The sequence below is a fragment of the Etheostoma cragini genome, chromosome 3 (genome assembly GCF_013103735.1).
Source record: "Etheostoma cragini isolate CJK2018 chromosome 3, CSU_Ecrag_1.0, whole genome shotgun sequence".
In the NCBI taxonomy this organism is placed as follows: Eukaryota; Metazoa; Chordata; class Actinopteri; order Perciformes; family Percidae; genus Etheostoma; species Etheostoma cragini.
In genome coordinates this window covers 18763666-18782544 of record NC_048409.1, presented here as the reverse complement: position 1 = coordinate 18782544, position 18879 = coordinate 18763666, and the positions used below count along the sequence as shown (strand labels likewise).

At 40.4% G+C, this 18879-nt stretch overlaps 1 protein-coding gene across 1 annotated transcript in view; it reads left to right on the top strand.

Moving 5' to 3' along the window:
• lekr1 (leucine, glutamate and lysine rich 1) overlaps positions 1–18879 on the top strand; it is a 68583-nt gene that overhangs the window by 47224 nt on the left and 2480 nt on the right. The window contains exons 9-11 of the mRNA XM_034862823.1: positions 6946–7021; positions 13354–13518; positions 14516–14719. Coding sequence (XP_034718714.1) covers positions 6946–7021; positions 13354–13518; positions 14516–14719 — 445 coding nt within the window. The remainder of the gene's footprint in view (positions 1–6945; positions 7022–13353; positions 13519–14515; positions 14720–18879) is intronic.

Below are 18879 nucleotides of genomic sequence, written 5' to 3'. Positions count from 1 at the left end.
ATCAAAACAGAAGCATGTGTAAATATTATCAAGAGCTTTTTGGATCGTGACAGATAGAGATCTGATGTTGACTCACTTATCTATGCAACTGCCAAAAGTCCTGCAGTGTAAAAATGGTTAATGCATCTTACGTGTGAGTGTGAGTGTGAGTGACCGAGAGAGAGAGGAATTTGCACTTCACTCACTGACTGTTAAAGCTAAAATGTCCTGTCTGCCTGTGTCACTGAACGTTATCTTTTAAAATGTGTGCAAGTCTGTGGTTGGTGTCATAATATATGAATTGTTTTTTAGTTTTTCCATGTCCTCTTTCACACTTACAATTGTTCATGGAAAGCCATATTTTCTTGAGTAGTTGTTTACTCCACAGCTGTCTCTCTAAGGGATAGATTGAAGACCCTCGCAAAAAAAAAATGTGTACTGTATTTCAGGATAGCCAAATAGATGAAAAATGTTTATATTTGTATCTATATCATATACTTTATGGGATAGTGCTGCAACCTACAGTATGGCCTTCATCGTGGCGTTGGCCTCACATAGGAAATACCTCTTCCAACATCTTGGATAAGAGTTTTCTTTTGTTTTTTTTTAGGATTTCAAACAAATTTATAACCCCGGCAGATGTTGTGTGTGTGTGTGTGTGTGTGTGTGTGTTCCTGTCACTAAATAACCCCAAAATATTTGAAATCTTAATCTCATTAGTAGACTTGAGCTGAACCTTTTTACTCTGTCTTACTCCTTCCTCGTTGTCTAACCCCTAGCCCTTGGCCCTCAAAACCTAGTGGTAATGGCTGGGGTGAAAACATACCCCTTTGAAATGAGACTCCACTTGGTTACGTCACCATACGGTATTGATCACAAACTTCCAAGATGCCGTCTGCAATTGTGTTTATGTCGATTGCGTGGGTTTTGACAACAGTGTCATGCATGTAATATTTTATAGTTCTTTTATGTTCACTTTGGTGGTGGTTGTGATGCAGATGTTCTTATCTGTGTTGTACTTAGGTCTGTTTACACTCACATGAACGTCAAAAACTAAGGGGAAGGGGTAAGACAGAGAAATGTTATTCAGCCTCAAGTGAGAGCTTGCCCCTCGAGGTGGATATACTTAAATTTTTCCAGCTGATCTCATTTGGAATTTTGAATTTGAATAATTTTCAACGGTATCCCACCAGTTTTCACATTACACACAGGACCAAAATACACACACATGTACAAACAGGACCTATACAATAGAGAGATGTCAGAGGGGGCTGCCCATTAAAGGTGCCCCAAGCATTTAGGGGTTCTGTGCCTTGCTCAAGGCCAGTCCACGTTCCGTACAAGTACTTAAACCGGTGAGCCTCCAGTTCCCAAGCATCTAGGGACTGAGCTACTGCTTGTTTGTGTGTGTGTGTGTGTGTGTGTGTGTGTGTGTGTGTGTGTGTGTGTGTGTGTGTGTGTGTGTGTGTGTGTGTGTGTGTGTGTGTGTGTGTGTGTGTGTGTGGTCTTTCACACTCACAGATTTATGCTACATTTATTCCCTATATGCTTCTGTGCTTCCTTTTACCAAGCCTCAAATATTAATCCCATCTGAATCTATCTTTGTCCCTTTCTAACCCATTATCTCATACACACACCCAAAGACATACTCCATCCTCTGTGCCACCCGTCACTGCATATCGCCAACCCTTCTGTTGCGTGATCTAAATAGAAAAGAGTGTAATCTTTCCACCCATGTATCCAATACCATTGTAACTGTGGTTAATTGTTTTGGAGAGTTCAAATTTACATCACTTTTGTTATAAGCCCTTTGCAGGTTTAATATGGCCTTTAAAAGTGTTTGTCTCCAGTAGTAGGATGTGTAAATAGAAAAAATGTTTTTATTCCCCCCCTTCATGACCTTAATTTAATCTGCGTCATGCCTTTTGCTAAAGTCACGTGTCCACTTTACTATAAAGCAGTAAGTATAGGTGTGTAAAGGATAAAATTGCTGACGATTCTGATTGTTTTAAAGAAAAGCCAATAAATCCGAGCACAATTTTCTCCCATCCCAAAATGCTGTGGGGACTAGCCAGACCTTCCTGCGCAGTGCTGTGGAGATAGGGATGGCAAAGCAAGACTAACACTACATTATTTTAAAGTAAAAACCATAGCAAAATTAAAAGACTATGTACAGAAGGAAATAATGTTATGATTTATTCAGCACCATAAATGGCCAGTTATAAGGAAGAAATATCCTACCAAACAGATGTTGAAAAAAGAATAGGGACAGTTATAATGCTAAAGTTAAAAAAAAAAACTTAAATTAGAGCCAAATTACTTCTACTGAGAAACATCACTCTGTCACAATGACAAGGATCGTTTCCCCCGTTGTGTATAGGTTGGCTGCAGTGATGAAAGTTATAATGTGGAACAATGCAGATGTTGATGAAAACTAGATGAAAAGTGACAGTGAAAAGACAAGTTTAGTGAAGAGCAGACAATGGTCTCCCCAGGGCAGAGTCAGGGAATTGTGGGGTGGGAAGAAAGGAAAGACATGAGTGGAGAGGGATAAAGAAAGGAATAGAGGAAGGCAAAAAGAAAGGAATTGTGAAAATGAAGGAGGATAAGACAACCCCGAAAGGAGGAAGGGAAGCAAGGAAAGAGGCAAAGAGAGAGGGTGAGAGGGGTTGTTTTAGGGAGGAGGGATGGATACCGTGACTGTGGTTGCAGTGGTTACTTCACACACTGTCTGGCTCTTGCATGCACACAGCCTGGGTCACAGGGGCCGCACACCATCTACACACACACACACACACACACACGAAGCATGACAGCTTGCCCTTGATTCAGTAAAACTGACACAAAGTTAAAAACAAAGAGACAGAGCGAGAGAGTAAAAGAGGAGGGACATGGGAAAAAAGAGTGGAAGTGGCAGAAAGTGGAGAGAGTAAAAGATTTAAAAGTCAAGAGAGGTCAGGAGTATCTGTGCGGTTTCCTCATCCATCTGTTAAATGTGAGATGACTTGTTTCAAGTGGTTTCAAGCAGCAGAGGATCTTTCGTGACAGAAATTATGATCCCCAAAAAACTCCCTTCTGTCTTTCCCTATACAGAGAAGGGGTTATATGCCTTAGGCTTTACACAATTAGGCTAACAAAATATTTTAAAAAGATAAATGCAATCTATAAAATTCTTCCTGCTATGTTTGCTGCTCTTTTATAGCTCTTTCACTCAATTCAATTCAATTCAATTACAATAGTTATCTCAAAACACTTTACAGATAGACTAGGTCTAGACCACACTCTATAATTTACAAAGACACAACAATTCCAGTAATTCCCCCAAGAGCAAGCATTTAGTGGGACAGTGGCAAGGAAAAACTCCTTTTTGGGGAGAAACCTCAGACAGACCCCGGCTCTTGGTAGGCAGTGTCTGGCGGTTCCATTATTAATAAAGATAATGAAACTATGACTAGAAATGGTAATTGTAGTAGTTCATGGTGTAGCAGGGCACTGCAGGGCATTACAGGGTGTAGCAGGACGAAGCAGACCGTAGCAGGGTGTTTCTCTCTTGTGTTTCATAATTTTATCCATTTTCTTTTCCAGAGTGGAACATTTTATATCATCCTTGTCTGGGTCTTTACTTTTATTGTGGCTCTTAATCCTTTTTATTCACTTGTCATAAATTGCCATTTTCCGTAAATTCATTTGTCAAATGTTTTACAAGGCAGATCGTTCCTGCTTTGAAAGCGCAGGTAAGTGTGAGAAGAAGATTCTTGACTTTGAAATGTTAATCATCTTTCCAGGTGGAGGGTTATGCCTGTTAAAAAAACATTGAGGATATATGAGATGATGTCAGTGAAGATTCCTATTAACTGCTGATCTATATTGTTGATTCATACACAAAAAAACTATTTAAAATTGCCCTTGAGCTTTGCTGAGCTTCGGATATAGGAGTCTTTGTATGCGTGTGCTCACGAAGATTGTATCAGCATAAAGTGGAAAAATGGAATTTGCCTTTTGATGAGGCAGCAGTTGCTCACACTGCACATGCACACACTGCACATACACACACACTTGCCTGTCCTTAAAAGCAGTCTGGCGTATGAGTGAATGAGAGAGTGCTCACAGATTTTCCCATCATTCCTTCCTGTAATCCCCCTAGACCTCCTTCAGAGGGATGAATTTGCACGCTTACGCTCTCCAGGGGGGTCACACACGCACTAACACACACGCATACACTCACTTACAGGCTTAACGTTGATCTTAAAACTAACTTTGCAGGGGTCTACTTTTTGATAATCAGAGAGCCAGAATTGCAGCGGGACACAAACATGCAAGCACTCATGCATCAGCAGTTTGTTAAACATTAAAAAAGCTTCAGCCTTGAAAACATAAAATCCTCACTTTCAGTGGTTTTTGTACCAGCTAAGACGGAAAGATTCTGCGCTTTGGACACAAAAATTGTTATTTTTTCCGTTATGTAGAGTAAAAATGTCTCAAGCCAATCCTGAGTATCTGTATTTGGGCTGACCCATGCATGCCAAATAACTAATCCAAATCTAATTGCCAGAAATGTTTTCACTCTGGTAGGTAGTTTCATAATGCTTGTTCATCAGCAACAGCCTTTTATTACAGCTTATACTTCCTCTCTGAATCCCATCTTTATCATGGCTAGGACATATTTAAATGAGCTTCAGGAGTCAGATCTTGGCATCAAACTTGCAACTCTTGGGGAGCCTTCACGCATGGCTCTCTGCATCTATTTGTGTGTGTGTGTGTGTGTTAGAGGAGGCTGATGTGATTAGCCAGAGCCAGTGGAGTGAATAATATTCTGTCTGCCCCAACAAGGAAGAGATGGAATGTAGCTGCTGCTCTTTATTTTACTGCAGATCATCCACTCTACTATCACATATACATAGAGTCAAGTGTGCACATTTGTACACACACTGACATCAGCTCGCACAATTTTACCATAAAGATTGGCCCACATACACATCCAAAGAGCTATAAGGCAACAGCTTTGTCGCATGGGTATTTGTTTTAAGTGTGTGTGTATTGAAATATTCTCATACCATTGTGTATGTGGATACATTTGCCTTCATTCCTTAATAGCTCCCACAAAAAGCCTTTTCCACCCACTCTAACTGTATAAATATTGGTGGTAAACATGTTCCTTAAGTTGTCTCTGGCTGGATTAAGATCAATGCTGCTTCACATGTTATCTTCTGGACCAGCTGGTGAAGTGACATTATATTTGTACATAAGATCAACAAATCAATGAAATTCACCCTTTCTAGCTATCTCAACATCATCTCTCATCTTTCTTTCTTTTGCAGATGTTGCCTTTCCTTCCTCATCCCCTCTCTCTCATTTACCCCAATGATTGTTAGGAGTCCATCCATCTATCTTCATCTGCTTATCCGGTATCGGGTTGCAGAGGGAGCAGCTCCAGCAGGGGACCCCAATCTTCCCTTTCCGGAGCCATATCAACCAGCTCCGATTGGAGGATCCCAAGGTGTTCCCGGGCCAGGTTGGAGATATAATCTCTCCACCTTGTCCTGCCCAAACCACCTCAACTGGCTCCTTTCGACGCGGAGGAGCAGCGGCTCTACTCTGAGCTCCTCTCGGATGACTAAGCTTCTCACCCTATCTCTAAGTGAGACGCTAGCCACCCTCCTGAGGAAACCCATTTTGGTTTTTACCCTGAGCTCGTTCTTTCGGACATGACCCAGCCTTCATGACCATAGGTGGGGGTAGGAACAAACACTGACCAGTAGATCGAGAGCTTTGCCTTCTGGCTCAGCTCCCTTTTTGTCACAATGGTGCGATAAATGGAATGTAATACCACACCCCCTGCTTCAGATCTCCAACCAATCTCACGCTCCTTGGTCCCCTCACTCGCAAACAAGACCCCAATGTATCTAAACTCCTTCACTTGGGGTAGGGACTCATTCCTTACCTGAAGAAGGCACTCCATTGGTTTCCTGCTGAGAACTATTGGCCTCAGATTTAGAGGTGCTGATCCTCATCCCGGCCGCTTCACACTCGGCTGCGAACCAATCCAGTGAGTGCTGAAGGTAACAGGCCGACGATGCCATGTGTTCTACTTAAATATTCTTTATGCAACTTGACATGCTGAGAAGATAATCAAAAAAGAACCATGTGTAAATATTATCAGAGCTTTATGGATCGTGACAGATGAAGATGTGATTTTGGCTCACTTATCTATTCTAACTTCAAATGCTGTACTCGCGTGTGTGTGTGTGTGTGTGTGTGTGTGGAGGAAGGGGGGGGGGGCTTGTGTGAGAAAGAGGATTTTACACTTACTGCACTTACTGACTGTTAAGCTAAAATTTCCTGTCTGCCTGTGTCAGTGCATGTTATCTTTTAAAATGTCTGTAGTTTGTGTCATAATAGATGGATTTCTCGTGTTTGTTTTTTTTTTGCATATCCTCTATCTGGAAGGATCTTTGTAAAACTCCAGCCAGTGACTGTAAACTTGTTATTTGGTCTCATATGGGAAGCTTAAAGGGTCTTTCAGACCGAAGGGCAGCTATGGCATGGCTACACCCTGGAACCTGTTATGTTTCGCAGAGCACGGGCGCAGTAGCAGCCTACTGCCGGAGAGCTTGCATTTGGTTTAAAAGGCCCTTAAGGCATTTACAGCAGAATTTAGAAACAGATGGAAGACTGTTGACAGCTGCTGTATCATGGAAAGGGAATTAGTTATTTGGTCTTAGGGCAGTTACTATATATACATGTTTCAGATGTTACTGCTGACCTAACGCTACATTTATCTTGTCATTACACTGTGGACGCTTGATGTTGTATGATTTTGATAGAGGAAATTTAAGTTATAAGTACAGAACATTACTTTCATAACAAAGTGAGACATCTAAATGACTGACTGCAGTGTAAGTGTATTGCCTGAACATTCATAAATGCATTCCTTGTGTGTCTGTGTGCGTGTGTGTCTGTTAACAGGGAGATATTGTTAGAGTCCCATGGCAGAGCCCTGACCAAGATAGAGGAAGACTGCAGACAGCAAATGCCCTTAAAGGTACTTCTTTACCAATACTAACAACAATCCTATTACTCAATAACCACAGTGATAATAATGACAGACTCCAGAGGTATACCCTAAGCCAATTTGCCGGATCAAGATCTGTGCTGCTACAGGCATTTTATTTTGTGGATTGTATCGGTTATATAAAGCCCGGTCTGGTCCTACTCTGTGTTTGCAAAGGGAAAACACTGGAACTACACAGCGTTGTGAGCAACATACTGACCTAACATATTTCAATTGTCTGTTAATTGTGATTCACATTAACACAACACACACACACACACACACACACAAACATATATATATATATATATATATATATGGGTAATGCTGTAATTATGTTTGATGAACTCAAACTGTTCAAAACATTGCTCATATGCTTAGTGACTGTGGTTGTATCAGTTTATGGCAGACATTCAGTTCCAGTCTGTCGAAGCAAACAGACGCTAGGCGGGCATCCAAGCCTTTGTCACAGTTCATAGAAGTTCACCAGGGAGGATCCTGACACACACAATGTGAATAACAATAAAGAGGCTCCAAGACCACCAGTCTGTTAGACACCAGATAAACTGAATACACACACACACACACACACACGCACGCATGCATGCATGCACACACACACACACGGCAGTAGTAGTAGTAGTAGTGTCTCTTGCACTGTCTGCAGGTTTAGTTGACTGTACCAAAACAAGGCGGACATTTAAAAACAAAACAAAACAGCAAGTCCCTGTTGTCTCATGTTTCCCTTCTGTCTGTTTTCTAACTTTTTGACAAATGAATCTTAGTATACCAAAAAAATATTATTGCTGTGCATTTAACAGTGCTGTGCCTTAAGAAGGAACAGGTTATTATTGGTTTAAAAAAGGAAGACCATGATACAAATTTGGAGGTTTAGGACCATTGCTGCAATTTACGATTAACATAATCAAACAGAATCAGTTGAAGTCAATATTTGTGAATAGAATAGAGTACAGTATTTGTACCTTTTGGAATCATAACATGCATTCACCCAGATTTCTTGTTGCCATAATTTTTAATTTTTATTTTCAACAAAAACATGTTGTGCCAAAGCAGTTAACAGAAGATTTACAAATCACATATTTCGGTAACACTTTATTTGAATGTGTGTGCATAAGACTGACATGAAAAAATTACAACTTGACCTACTTTCACTTAACTACGGTGCTGTGAAGTCTAGACTCAATCAGATCTCCATGATCTGCGTAACGACAGTACAGTGGAACGTCTGCCTTCAACAGAGCGACAGTAATAACCTAATATACCATCATTACTGAGATTACACTATGTTCTCGGTTATACAGTATTTGCACTGAACAACGCATTCAATAAACAGAAACATAACTCTTGCTGTGCCCATAAACAAATGCGCAATATGTGGACGAGGTGGTTACCTCCAGGATCTGTGCTGAGCTAGGCTAGCGGTGGGTGTGTCAGACAAAGTTACGACACGCAGATGAGAAGAGATGAGAAGGGTATGTATGGATTTATCTAACTCTGGTGGATACAGTAAATAAGCTAAAATTCCGATAAGTCAGCGTGTTCCTTTTTAAAGGTGCAATATGTAATACTGACAGCTAGTGTTTAAAATAATTACTGCAGTACAAATTCAAAATACTGGAGAGAGATGTCTCCCCCGCCACTCCTCCCCTGACTCGAAGGTCCCAGAGGTTGCCAGGCTGAGACAGCAGCATCCACAACAATGGTGCTGGACGATTCATATTCTCTGTTTAGAGTCAAATGACAATTTAGTCTACCTTGGCTTAGGGCCGGGCAATATATTGATATTAAATTGATATTGTGATATGAAACTAGATATCTTCTTATATTTTGGATATCATAAAATGGCTTAAATTTAGTCTTTTCCTGGTTTACAATTCAATTCAATTCAATTTTATTTATATGCGCAAAAACACAACAACATTTATCTCATTGCGCTTTTCATAAAAGAACAGGTCTAGACCGTACTCTATGATGTCATTTACAGAAACCCAACAGTTCCCATCAAGAGTAAGCACTAGGCCACAGAGGCAAGGAAAAACTTCCTTTAAGAGGCTGAAACCTCGAGCAGAGCCTGCCTCGACCGGTTTGGGTTGAGAGAGACAGAGAGAGAGAGACATGAAGAATTGTAGCAGAGAGTGTCGAGCAGGAACGTGGAGGCAGCAGGTGACTCCAACCACAGATTCAGAGCCAGAAACCCCTGCAGGAAGCGATAGGAGGAGAGAGGAGAAGGGCGAGAGAGCACAAGACTCCGAGAAAGGGAAGAATTTGAGTTAGTAACATGCATTAATGGAATGAGGTTGCATACAGATGGAGAGAAGGAGAAAGAGAGAGGTGCTCAGTGCATCACGGGAAGTCCCCCAGTTTTTTCGAGCAGCCTGATAATAAAGAATTGCAGTAATCCAACCTAGAAGTAACACATGCATGGACTAGTTTTTCTGGATCATGCATTACAGTATGTGATGGCATTCTCTAAACTTACCAGACTGTACTAGCTGTTGCTGTTCTATTATTTGCCTTTACCCAATTAGTCATTATATCCACATTATTGATGATTATTTATCTAAAATCTAATTGTGAAGATATTTTTTTAAAACACCAATTGTCAAGCCTACAATATCGTCAAAATATTGACATCAAGGTATTTGGTCAAGAATACGTGATTTCTGATTTTCTCCATATTGTCCAGCCCTACCTTGGATGTTTGTTTCAATTCTCATACATTCTTAATATCGATATGTTGACGGGTTCCTAATTGGTTTTATTTTGTTGGGTTGTTTTAAATCAATTCCGATGAGAGCCTGGTTGCTTAGCTACATCATCAGCTGGCTGAGGGGTATTCAGGCTTCAACTGTCTTGGGACGTTATTGTCTGTTTTGTGTTTGTTTTACACTAATGAAAAACATCCCAGTTCTGCTCGGCAGGCATTGTTTGGTGTTTTCCTTTGAACATTTAGAGTTTTTCGACATAAATCAGTGTAAAGGGCCTCTATTGGGTGTCTGTCCTATGAGTCATGCTCCAATCTGCAAAGCAGGCATCAGACCCCAGATCACACTTCCATTCATCATTTTAATTTTGTCCAGTCATGTCACTTTTGGCTTAAAAAATGTTAACATAGAAAAACACATTTACAGGTGCAAGAATAACAGTTATCAAATAACTGCACATATTAAATGCACTGATAGTTTACTATATTCATTATGATAGATTTTTTAATCTATATTGTACTGTTAAAGGAATATTATGGTTCAGACTAAAATTTGTTTGTAATTTATTTACTTTTTGTTTTAAATTATGCACCACACTGTTAGAAATATGTGATACTAGTAGGCCTAAACTATAACAACAGTATATGATTCTTTCAAGCTAAGGGTTAAAAATCTTTAATTTTTTTCATTTGACATGTAGTTCATTTCAACCACTGACCCAATTCTTCTGCAAAAATACAAATTGCATCACAGAAACCTACCGTGTCATCAACCATTTTTGATCAGAATGTTTAAGAGAAATTGTAACAGTAAGATAAGAGCATTATATTTGGCCTATTCTATTCCATTCTACTCCTGGTACCTCAAAAGTGTCAAACATACTGTAGATATAAAAAAGCCATGTGCAGTACATGCCATATGACAGATGAACACACACACTAAAACATATACCTCATATGAAAAGACTGATGTATGCACCAGTTTGGTTCCCACACACGTCCATACAGGTTATTGTTCATTATGGACTTCCTGGCTTACACACGGAAAGGAAGTGGTCACTCTTTGAATACAAATGGCAGCTGAGTACACCCCCACACACACAAAAGGATATACACACACAAACCTTCCAAAATCCTTACACGTACATTCACCCAGCAAAGAGGAAGTAGTGTTTTCTCATTTGATCCAACACACGCAATCTTAGTCTCTCATACAGTCTCCCAAACCACAAGCGTAATACAGACGCACACACAGGCGCAATATACACATTTTTATGTGCTAGTCCGTCTTGTTTTTTTCTCTGACACCCACATCCACTATTTCCGTTTTTTACACTTGCACACATAAATGCACACACACACACACACACACACACACACACACACACACACAATGATCCCAGGCCGTGGCACTAATGCCCGGTTTGTCTGATCTTCTAAAAAAACAAGGTAGCCTTGGCCAAGCCCAACTAAAAATAGGTTTTATGCAACTTTGGACCCACTCTTTCAAAAGCCAAATCTGGCATTTTATGTCCCTGACAATTCAATTTTTAACTGCCAGATTATGATGACAAGGCCAGTCACATGGCTGTCAGTGCCATAGTCTTTGACAAAGCTTTGCATAACCACAGTCCCCCTCGTATATTATGAAAAGGGTTAAGACATTATTTGTATTTTGAGCTTGCACCAGCAATAATATAAATTAATAAATACATATATATGTGTGTGTATATGTGTATATATATATATATATATATATATATATATATATATATATATATATATATATATATATAGCGCAACATGGAACAATAACGATAAGAGGGTTAGAGACTTTGGGTAGGATGGCATTTCTTTGAGATAAAATATATTTACAGAAGCAATGATGTGTTTTAAAGAGTTAAAAAACAATGCCAAATATTTTCAAAAGGGTTTCTTTACAATTTCAGATTGTATGAGTGTTTTCTTTGACACACCACTGCTGTCTGCTGTCTCTACTGTCCAATGCTGCCTGCTGTCTCTATTGTCTTCCCATGTCTGTCCCTGCACTACTTCTTAAACTTTATGACACAGCTTTGTGTGACCTTCCTTCTTCCTGTTTATCCAAAATCCCCACTTCACACTTTTCTAAGACTTTAGACTGAAGAATTAGAGACAGGCCTTAGGATAGAATGCTACTTGGAGCTATATATATAAAGTATACACACACAGGCTAAAGGTTTGGACACACCTTCTCCTTCAATATGTTTCCTTTATTGTCATGACTATTTACATTGTAGATTATCACTGAAGGCATCAAAACTATGAATGAACACATGTTCATGTTGTACTTGACAAAAAAGTGTGAAATAACTGAAAACATGTCTTATATTCTAGTTTCTTCAAAGTAGCCACCCTTTGCTTTTTTGATGTTGCTGCAAACCCTTGGTGTTCTCTCAATGAGCTTCATGAAGTAGTCACCTGAAATGGTTTTCCCTTCACAGGTGTGCCTTGTCATGGTTAATTAGTTGCATTTCTTGCCTTATTAATGGAGTTGGGACCATCAGTTGTTTTGTGCAGAAGTCAGGTTGATACACAGCTGACAGCCCTTTCGGACAACTGTTAGAATTCATACTATGGCAAGAACCAATCAACTAAGTAAAGAGAAACAAGTGGCCATCATTACTTTAAGAAATGAAGGTCGGTCAGTCGGTCCGGAAAATTGCGAACACTTTGAATGTATCCCCAAGTGCAGTCGCAAAAACCATCAAGCGCTACAACAAAACTGGCCACATAAGGACCGCCCCAGGAAAGGAAGACAAAGAGTCACCTCTGCTGCTGAGGATAACTTCATCTGAGTCACCAGCCTCAGAAATCGCAAGTTAACAGCAGCTCAGATTAGAGACCAGATGAATACCACACAGAGTTCTAGCAGCAGACACATCTGTAGAACAACTGTTAAGAGGAGACTGCACAAATCAGGCCTTCATGGTCAAATAGCAGCTAGGAAACCACTGCTAAGGAGAGGCTATGTCTTTGTGCAACGCAGAAAAGGTGACCGGATAGATTTTACATGCCTGATCCCCCATGGAGCATGGAGGAGGACGTGTGATGGTGTTGGGGGTGCTTTGCTGGTGACACTGTTGGGGATTTATTCCAAATCGAAGGCATACTGAACCAGCATGCCATCTCATCCAGTTTGCGTTTAGTTCAAACGAACCATAATTTATTTTTAAACAGGACAATGGCCCCAAACACCCCTCCAGGCTGTGTTAGGGCTATTTGACGAAGAAGGAGAGTGATGGAGTTCTGCGCCTCCAAAGTCACCGGACCTGAACCCAATCAAGATGGTTTGGGGTGAGCTGGACTGCAGAGTGAAGGCAAAAGGGCCAACAAGTGCTAAGCATCTCTGGAAACTCCTTCCAGACTGTTTCAGGTGACGTCTTGAAGCGCATTGAATGAGAAGGTGTGTCCAAACTTGTGGCCTGTACTGTGTGTATGCGTGTGTGTGTGTGTGTGTATATATATATCTATATATATAGATATATATATATAGATATATATATAGATATATATATATGTATATATGTAGTACTTCGTCTTTGTTTTGTTTTTTTAGGCGGCTGCTGCCCTGGAGGAGCAGAGAACCCAGAATGCATTTCACCTTAGGGAACAGGTGGAGGAGCTTCGCAGGGAGGTGGAGTTAGAGCTGACAATTGAAAAGGAGAAGAACCACCTGCTGCTTCTACAGTACCAGCGAGGCAGCACGCAGCTTCAGCAGAAGGTGTGTACCTGTTAATGGAAAATGAAAATATATACACAATTTACATTGCAGAAATATATAATTGAAATTAATGTGTAATAGGCAGCATATAATTATTATATTTACAATACAAGGCTTCTAAATTAGTCCTTTATACCATGCCCTCCTCTCCAGCTTTCCTGTCCTATACCCCGGACCATGTGACATAGACACTTTCACCTATATAGAATACAATTTAAGGAGTTTGCCATTATTGTATGATCAGCATATGTTGCTGTCTGTAACTATGTCTGTTTTTCTGTATATGTTGCATATGTGTCATTAATTCCCTTACATGCCTTCCACATAATTGGAACACCATTATGAACATACACTTTGCAGACTTCTGACACACACACACTCTCACACACACATGCAGACAGTGTGGATGACAATGTGGTTAGTACAAAGGGGATGAGAGAGAGAGAGAGAGAGAGAAAAATTAAATCTAGACAGTGTGGGTGAGACAACAGAAAACAATTATACATTAGGTAAACTGGCTTCCTACTGTTACCCACACACTGAAATATATATCCGCCCACATCTTAGCCACTTACAGTATAAGTAACAACCAAAACACAAGGACATTTCAATACACTTAAGATCACTAATATGAAATGCAGTGAAAGGTAATCTGTTCCCTTAGTGTAGTACAATCAGAAATCCAACTCAATCACTTCAACTCCCACTGGGTCTGGCATATTTCCCTCCTACCCACTTCCTGTGCAAATAATCCCTTGAAGTCCGTTAACATTTATGTCATCTTGATTTTCCGGTAGTCTTTGAAGCAGATTTGGAGGAGTCAGTGTAAAGACAGGATGTTGAAAGGAACAATTCCTTGTGGATTAAGAATCCAGTTTCTTTGGTGTTTCTTCAATCCAATAGTTGTTGACACATTAAAACACATTAACAGTTAAACAGTCAAAATTAAATGAAACTGTAATCCTCGAATTGAAATCAAAATGTTATTCTTCTCTAGCTGGAGGAGAAAGAGCAGGTGCTAGTAGAACTGCAGGATGAGCTGCAGGAGGAGAGGAGGAGCAAGGTGGAGGAGAGGAGAACAAGAGAGGAGGAAATACAGCAGAAGCTGCAGCTCTCCCAACAGCAGGAGGCGCTACAGCGGAGCCAAGCAAAAGCTGAACTACAGCTGGTGACTGAGAGGAATGCTGAACTTCAAGAAGAGGTGTGTGTGTGTGCGTGTGTATGTGTGTGTGTGTGTGTCTGCCTGCGTGTGTGTGTCTGTTTGAGTGTGTGTTGATGTTTCTCTTTTGTTTGCTGTTTAATTGTTCTCATAAGATCAAGGATGATTGAAACATTTGTCACTCTACATGAGAAAACAAAGTGAGATTTGCATTTAATTTATAATCTACTGGTGTGTTTCTGTGCAAAAGCTAGTCAAACAGAGCTGGATTAAATTTAGTAAGTGTGTGTTTCTGTGCGTGTGGTCACAGCAAAAGGAAGTAAGTGAGAGAGTTGAAATGAAGAGAGAGAGAGATAGACAGAGTTAATATTTGCTTTGGCAGCAGTGTGTGCAGTGATGGATTTCTGTGCCAGCACCATCCAAATGGAGCTGAAATAAATTGTGAAACAGAAAGTAAAATAAAGAGAGGCAGCGGGATGAAGCTCACATATGAAGAGCCTGAAGGAAGGAAGAAAGAAGTAACAATGCCTGCGTACGGGTTTTTTAGTGTGCAAGCATAAAGACGGGATGGGAAAGAGAGCATCCTAAAAAACTTTTCTGTGTATGTGTATACCTCAGTCTTTGTATGTATGTTAACACATGGATGCCTGTCTCCAGGGGAACAGTCATATCAGCTGTCCACTAAACCCACAAAGTCACAATTTCTTTTTAGCTCAACTTTAATTCTCATTTCTCTTAGATGTTAACCTTCTTCTTTGTTTCCTGTCTTTCTTCTGCTTTCTACTCTACTAAGTCACAACAAAGCAACATCAGCATTAATTTACAGTTGTGTCCACCTGATGAATATAAGTCCTATATTTACTCTAATTTTAAGCTCAGTATTGGTCTCCACCATCTCCTCAGGAAAATATCTGGCTCTTCAGCTGCTAAATGCTCCACTGTGTTCACCTGCTAGTTGCTAAAGCTGCTTGTTTGAGTGAGGGTGACAACAACTTTTCTAATCTTCTGTGGCATTAAAATTAGTTTATTAATGAGGGGGCATAGATCCTACTAAATAATTTATTTTGCATTTCGTTCTTAACAGTTGCTTGTATGCTGCACCAATGTGACCCTACTCTTCATTGTGCACCACAACAGTAGCCACCAGAGGATTCATTGAAGGCCGTGAACAGCAGGTCTTTCTATTAATTCATATAGGATAGGAGGATTTGTCCAAGGTGGATGATGCGGTAACACACATGTCAATCAACCCATTAATCAAGGTGGAAGATGGGCATCTATTCCAAGTCTAGGAAGGTCACTAAGTCAAGTCAGTGCCTCATATTCTCTTCTCAGCACTCATTCATCACCTCCTTTCCTTCTCCTCCCCCTCACCCTCTCATCCATCTTAGCATTGTCCTGCTGCAGTCCAACAGCCCTCTAACAGTCACAGTCACAACCCACTGTCTTTTTAACCGTGTACTTCTCAGAGCGCCTGTCCAGTTAGGTTCAGCTAGTTCAAGGTGCCCTGATGCCAATTTCACAGCTGACATGCTCTTTTATGTCATTTGTGGACCTTAAGCACAGCAGCTCCTCCCCCCCCCCCCACCACGTCTTTCTGTTCTTTCTCATCTAATTTAAAGGAGCCATTTTTACTGTGCAGTGTTGTGAGTTTTGGGGCAGATCAATCAGTATAATCCCTTTAGATGACCTTTGATTTTACATTCTGTCTTTTAACACTGTTCCTTAGTTGTGTCTCTAATGATCCCTCTAAGATCTTATCTATTTCAAACCCAAGCTTCTATCCCCATGATGTTCTTTAGAAAAGTTGTATTGATCTTTGTGTGTGTGTGTGTGTGTGTGTGTGTTTGTGTGTGTGTGTGTGTGTGTGTGTGCGCGCGTGTGCATGCGTGTCTGTCTGTCTGTGTGTATGTGTTTGTTAGAGATAATCAGGTTTTGATCATGACCTTGTGATATTGCTCTGTTGCCAAGATACGGTTGCAATGTTGAAGCATTTTTATCATTAAGTGTTGAACAATATGAGTGACCTTTCACCAAGATCAATTTTCAAGATCAATCTCTGAAAGAGTCATTTTAGGACTAAACAACAGAAATCTGTTTAAAAAATCTGTTTCATTGTCCCATAAACTGAAAAAATAAAAATCAGAACTGTGCTGCTGTAAGCGTTTGAAGGACATATTTTCTTTTGTTTTTCCTGACCTTATGTGTCCAACAAATCAGCACACCATTTTCACCACTTAACTACAACTTTGAACAATAATTACCATAATTCTTAAACACAGTCATGACTGAAAAGTTCTGTGTCTTCTGCTATGAAGTCCAGGAGGTTTCATAGTCTCTGAATGTTTGGATTGTCTTTTTCACCCTGACAATATCATTGAACATTTTAATTCAATAACAATATATGTGTGTGAAAGTTGATACTGTGTTTGTCATCCTAGTGCACCCACGCACACGCACACACACACACACACACACACACACACACACACACACACACACACACACACACACACACACACACACACACTCACACTCACACATGCTGTCCCATCTTGTCTCGCTCCCCGCCCCCCCTCTCTCTGGCTTTGTTGCTTATGGACAAGAACAAGGGGTAAAGGTCACTTTGTCTGGGGGAAAAGACATGTGACCTTTAACCTCCCACTAACAGCACTGAGGTCACACATACAACACATACAAGGTCGAAAGTAGTGTCTGTGTGATGTGTTTAACTGCATTTGGGTGTGCTATTCTCGCCAAAAGCAAGCCTAAGAGCATAAGATCTATGTACTGTACATCGATTAGGGTGTTTCACTGTGTTTTCTGCATAAGTGCATGTGTCTGTGTTGCCGCTTGAATGTGGTTTACAGTGTTAGAAGCTGGGGGTCTGTGGGACTGCATGTGACTTCCATCTAAAAGCCTTGTAATCCTGCTCTCACTAGGAGCCCCTAATGATGTCTTTTTCTCTCTGCAGCTAGACTGGCATGCAAGACATCACACACACACACAGGATCTAACCAATGCCTGCATATAAACAGGAAGGAAGGAGACTCACACTCCAAGTCTTGCATACACACAGAGAAATTAAGTGGCCACAAACGTGTGTCCAAACTGCCACATGCACTCTCACAATAATTGTCAACAATGGCATAAGGCGTGACAAACTGCATATGTAATATGGATATTGTGGCATATAGGCACTTATTAACACATGCACATATCTTGACAATTACAGACACATGAAAAGAAAACCATACGCAAAATATGAGCGTAAAAAGAGAGTATTCACACATTTACTATATTTCTTTGATCATTGGGGATTTCCCTCACCGAACAGTCAGGACCAGATTTGGACATACACGCACAGAGGCAACACGTGCAAACCATGTTTTATCACCTGGCAGTAGAAGGATACATACTGTATTTAACCCTCAGTAACACACAAACATGCCCATTACCTTTATAGCAACATATGTTTTTGAACAATAGGGACCAGCTCACACAGTGTAATTCACATATCAGACCATGACCAAATTGCTTAAAAAATTACTTATTTAAAAATCCACCTGCCAAAGACCAACAGGAATTTCTGTTCTCTATGATCCCATCCTGTCTCATTAATGTTAGCCTATGTGTGGACATTGCGCCGTCATCACGTGCTGCAGTAGGGGGGCCCGCCTTTAAAATCCAGCATAAAGATATAATTTCCTATCCCGGGCTGGGGCACACATTCATACGGTTTGATGAAGTATTTATTGGACTTTAACTTACCATTGCACCTACAATAATGTAGCTGTCCTCAATTTAGGTTATACTGGACATCTCATCTCCGTTTTGTTTCCACCCGCTGCAGCGGGCAAACAGGGTTTAAAAAGCAGCAAATATCATCGACATCTTTCGCTGTACGTTGTGTTGGTAAATGTGAGATGTTTGAGTCACACACGTCTCGTCTTCATATCAGAAACAAAGAAATTAATTTCACCCGTTCTCATTCCCGCTTGGTCAGTGGCTGCTCGTGGTACTGCTGGGATTGTTGCAAGTAGTGAAAATGCGATAGGGGGCCCTCTGCTAGCAAAGACTTAAGTTGGGCTTTGTGCTATGCCTGTTGCAAGATTTGTTTTGTGATTCTGGAAAACATATACACATATTGCACATATTTTTTATCTACATCTGAATGAAAGAATATATATATATATATATAT